At 46.8% G+C, this 4,345-nt stretch overlaps 1 protein-coding gene and 2 non-coding genes across 3 annotated transcripts in view; 2 read left to right on the top strand and 1 right to left on the bottom strand.

Annotated features, from left to right (window-relative positions):
- The first annotated feature begins 930 nt into the window (after nt 1–930).
- On the top strand, nt 931–1,001 carry LOC112066630 (small nucleolar RNA SNORD104). The gene has a single exon (XR_002892774.1). It is a non-coding gene; the product is annotated as a small nucleolar RNA SNORD104 (small nucleolar RNA).
- A 198-nt stretch (nt 1,002–1,199) lies between these two features.
- LOC112066638 (small nucleolar RNA SNORA76) lies at nt 1,200–1,336 on the top strand. Its single transcript, XR_002892782.1, has one exon. It is a non-coding gene; the product is annotated as a small nucleolar RNA SNORA76 (small nucleolar RNA).
- Nucleotides 1,337–3,218: 1,882 nt separating this feature from the next.
- Nucleotides 3,219–4,345, bottom strand: part of TEX2 (testis expressed 2) — a 60,751-nt gene continuing 59,624 nt past the window's right edge. Inside the window, exon 11 of the mRNA XM_028499827.2 lies at nt 3,219–3,854. Coding sequence (XP_028355628.1) covers nt 3,732–3,854 — 123 coding nt within the window. The 3' untranslated portion in view covers nt 3,219–3,731. The remainder of the gene's footprint in view (nt 3,855–4,345) is intronic.

The raw sequence follows: 4,345 nt of genomic DNA, 5'->3' as shown, positions 1-4,345 counted from the left end.
AAACCCAGAGGGCAGGGACATATTATTGACCACTTGTGAATAATATGCCTGGCTCACAGTATGAGCTCAATACTTAGAAGTACTTTCAAGCTTTCCCAATGTTAGATCTTCTCTCCTCTGGGCTTCCAGAGTAGGCTATTTATAGCTCTATTTTAGCATTTATTAAAGTATTGCAATCCATAAGTCTTCCACATCACACCAGTCCTTTAAAAACATATTTGTTTACCACTCAGAATGTGCCAGGTGACTGACATTAACTTATTTAAGCCCCGTACAACACTTTATTTTTTTCCTATTTTTCAGAAATTGAGGCTCAGAAAAGCTAAGTGATCAAGGTCACAGGGCGAATTCATCACAAAGTCAGTATTTGGTTGCACATCAGTCTACTTTCAAACACAAGGTCTTTCTGCCGGAACAGGTTACTTTAAATTCAGGGACAAGACTAGTTTGTCACCTCAGCTCCTAGCCTAGCTCCTGGCACAAAATATTAAACAGGTTAGGCATTACTTGCGCCCTGCCGTTTGTAAGGTTTCGTTTTGTGTAGTATGGAGAAACGCACTACTCACAGGCCGACGACCTACGTCGCGAAAAAAATCATAAGAATTTAGGAGACCGCGCGACGCTTAGTCTTTCCTTGACGCCCATCTTTACGGCTGGCGTGTAACCGCTCTATATTCTGGAGGACTCAGTGAGCAGGGCCAATCATTAGGCCACTTTACAGGTACGTGGCTGGAAGTTTGACTTGCTATTGGTTAATGGCGGTAAAGCCCGCCCAACCACCTCCGGTCTGCTTCTTTAAGTAGAAGCCCGGCTAGTTCCTCTTTCTTTCAGCGACTGTGAAGTGGCGAAGGTGTGGTGGAGTGTGTCCTGGGACGGGGCAGGTCTGTCCCCTTTTCGGGGCCTGGGAACTGGGTGGAGGGTGGGCGGCTGGCGGTGATGACATCCGAATTAAAAGCACGTGTTAGACTGCTGACGTGGGTGATGCGAACTGGAGTCTGAGCCGGGCCGCTGAGGCGGCGGGTGGGAAACGGGCTTGCGGGTATACCACCTCCTTCTCACCCACCGCTCTCGTTCTTGCAGGTCCTGGCTGGGAGAAGGACGTCGGATCTCATTGTCCTCCCAGCTTTTCGACCCTCCCTCGAAGCTCCTCAATAAAATGGCTTGATCCCAGCGGTGGTGTCCATGTTGTTCGTCGCGACGCGCTGCCTTTGAGCCCCCGCCGCGCCTGTGCGTGGCGCCGGGGGTCAGGCTACGGCGCCAGAGCAGCACGCGCTTGCGCATAACTGGGGCCGTCTTGCCCCCGCGGCGGCGGCCCTTTTAACCGCGAGCTACACGGCGGCACTGGGCTGCCGGGGTGGGGGGCTGGGGAAGACCTCGGGGGTCCTGCAGTCTCTGCTTATTGCTGTGCCTGTTCTGTGAGTCCGAGTGTTCTCTCCGTGGAAATCAGTGAGACGGGCAGGTTCATTTAACCGCGGCCGGGAGGGCATTTGCAGGGAGGGGAGATGAGGATCCGGCTGTGGCCTTGAACAGATTGAGTGAAGGCCGTAGTGCACTTGACACGAACTGGCTCCCGGTCCTGAGCTGCATGGGCTGAACTCGTCTGGCTGAGGTGTATTCGCGGACTACTTAGAAAAACGGCCGTTTAGGGTCAACTGCTTATTTGGATATGCCCCAGATAGCTTGAACAGCTCACAATGACAGGGTTTTGTGCATTGCGGGGCACCACACAGGCATCTAAATAAATGCACAATCACTCCTACGTAATCCACATTCTAGGTGATAACGATTCCTCCTGGATTTAGGTGAAACGTGCATCATTTCTGAGTACAAGGCAGCACATGTTGAAGGGCAGGTATGCACAAGTGCCATGTCTAGCTGCTTTGGTACTTAATAATGGAGGGGGCGCCAAGTTAGCAGGTTTAGTAGGCAGTTGGTGTAAACTCTAGCTCAGGAGCAGGACTTTTAAAAATACGAATTGAGGAAAATAGCGCCTTCCTTATATCAGGGTGTCGTCTACTTTGGACCCTCTTAACAGAACGGGTCCAGTGACCACCCAAGAAACTGAAGCTGCTACTGGCAGCCGAGGGCCCAGGTTTATTCTGTACCACAGTTTATTCTGTTTCTATTATCTAAGCAGGATCAAGTAGAAATAACTTAGATGCTTATCTAGTATTTGACATGAGAGATTTATTTTGTGAAACAATGCAAGCGATTGTAAATCCCCACATAACTATTTGATTAAGTGCAATAGGGTACAGTCGTGTAATCTACACAATAGTGCATCTAGTCCTTTGCCTTTAATTATTGCACAAAAATTATAAGACAGCAACAAGACATGCGCACTGACAGGCAAATTGGCCTACACAATGAGAAATCAGAACAGTACACTGACTGGAATGGTCCGATCATTTAAGTCAAATGTTTTAATGGTACAATTAAAGTAATCAAATAAGGGTTCAAATATGTTTTTTTCAATATATTAACTTTAAAGTCCCGTTCAGGCAAGGTGCTGTTGCTGTTTAAAAAACCACTATTAGCTTTGTCCACAGATAGTTTTCAAAAGTTAACCCAAGGTAAGTTTGATGTTGAATGCAGCTTTAAACAATTAAAAAATTGTATTGAGTGTACTTCTCAAAGCAAATTACACAGTTTGAGAGAGCCCCGAAACCTGTAAACTAAATGTTCTGACACAAATGCACAAAATAAAGTTGGCAACGTTAAATGTCACGTTAATTTTGAGATCTGTAGTGTTTGATGCTGAACAAACATCAGCAAGTGTTTGATGCTGAGCAAACATCAGCATCATCTTGACTCAAGATGATAGAGTGCAGTCTCCGGTTTTGGCCATCAGAAAAGGAAACTGCCCACAAAACATCCCAAACCAATTAGGTTAACGAAGCATTTAGGATGCCTATTTAAAGCTTCCCAGAGCTCACAGAAGTGCCACGTGGAAGGATGGTGGCTCTGGCTTTCTGGCCCCACCCCCGTCCAGTCATTAGGTTTGTTTGATATTTCCACATATGCTCAAGCCTCAGGAAAGCATTTGGGATTAGTCAGAAACCAGGTGATTGTACCTCCTTGGTAAAAGGTGTGGGATGGGTTGATCTCATGGCTTTGCCTAATGGTCACATAAATCCCACGGATCCCGCCCCAGCTGATAGTGTGTTAGAGTGTATGTTCTATGGCTACTTGCTTCCAAAACGCACAATTAATAAGAGTGAGTTGCTATGCATCTTTTTATCACCAAAGAAATAGTTCACAAAATTCCACTCCCCACCCTCCACATGTGTAACCACACTGACATTCTCTTGGTGTGGAGGGCTGCATCACAAACTAAAAGTGAGAAAACATTCCACTGCACTGGCTGCCTGAGAAAAAGCTTTGGAGGCATCGAGGAGGCAAGGGGAAGCCTTCCAGCTGTGCAGCTTCGCTCTTAATGTGCTCTTTTGCTGCCACAAAAACTGGTTGACTTAGAAAAGTCATGGTGGGAGTCACCTGTAATCTCTGGATCCACCGTGATGATCCTTCCAGTTTTCCTTTGCTGAGTCAAAGCTTTGCAGGAGGCAATCTGGACCCCATTCACTGGACACCTCCCAGTGGGATGGGCACCAGCAGGCAGAGGGCAGAAGCTGTGGCACGAGGAAAGGCCAGTGCTACAGCCCAGATGGCAGCCAAGAACCCCACACCTTGAGCTTCATCTCACAATACTGGGAACACCAGGTCTGCACCCATCACAGTTGATCGGCAGCCTCCACCAGTGGGTCTTTCAGGAGGCTGTTAGTGGAGCGAGGATCCATGGCTGAGTGCATGATAGGGATATAAACGTCGTCCATGTTTGGCATGACAAAAACTTTCTGTAGAAAGAAGGAACAGGCATGTGGAAGAATGCTCTTTTCTCAGAGTTGCCCTAGTGTGTTCTGGTAATAATTTTAGGCTTTAGACTAGTTTTTAAAATACATATGAAACAACTTTTCCTACACATTCCAAACTAATTCCTCTATGATATTTAGAAAGCGTTGAGGTATCATACCAGTGCCCGAACACAAGAACCCAATAAGCTCTGAGGAAGAAGCAGCCTTTGATTTCATGTACATACAATAAAATTAACTCATGAATTGATAAATAACATTAAGAGAATTAAGAGTGTAAGCTGCTCATAGTATTTCCAAATTACTATATCCAGAACATATATTCCAACACACATAAGCCAACTTATCCATTTAAATCCTAGCAACAAAAATGTAAGCCCACCAGGGGCTTCCCTGGTGGCGCAGTGGTTGAGAGTCCGCCTGCCAATGCAGGGGACACGGGTTCGTGCCCCGGTCCGGGAAGATCCCACATGCCA

This window comes from Physeter macrocephalus, chromosome 14 (genome assembly GCF_002837175.3).
Source record: "Physeter macrocephalus isolate SW-GA chromosome 14, ASM283717v5, whole genome shotgun sequence".
Classification (NCBI taxonomy): domain Eukaryota; kingdom Metazoa; phylum Chordata; class Mammalia; order Artiodactyla; family Physeteridae; genus Physeter; species Physeter macrocephalus.
This window is presented reverse-complemented; position numbering and strand designations above follow the sequence as displayed.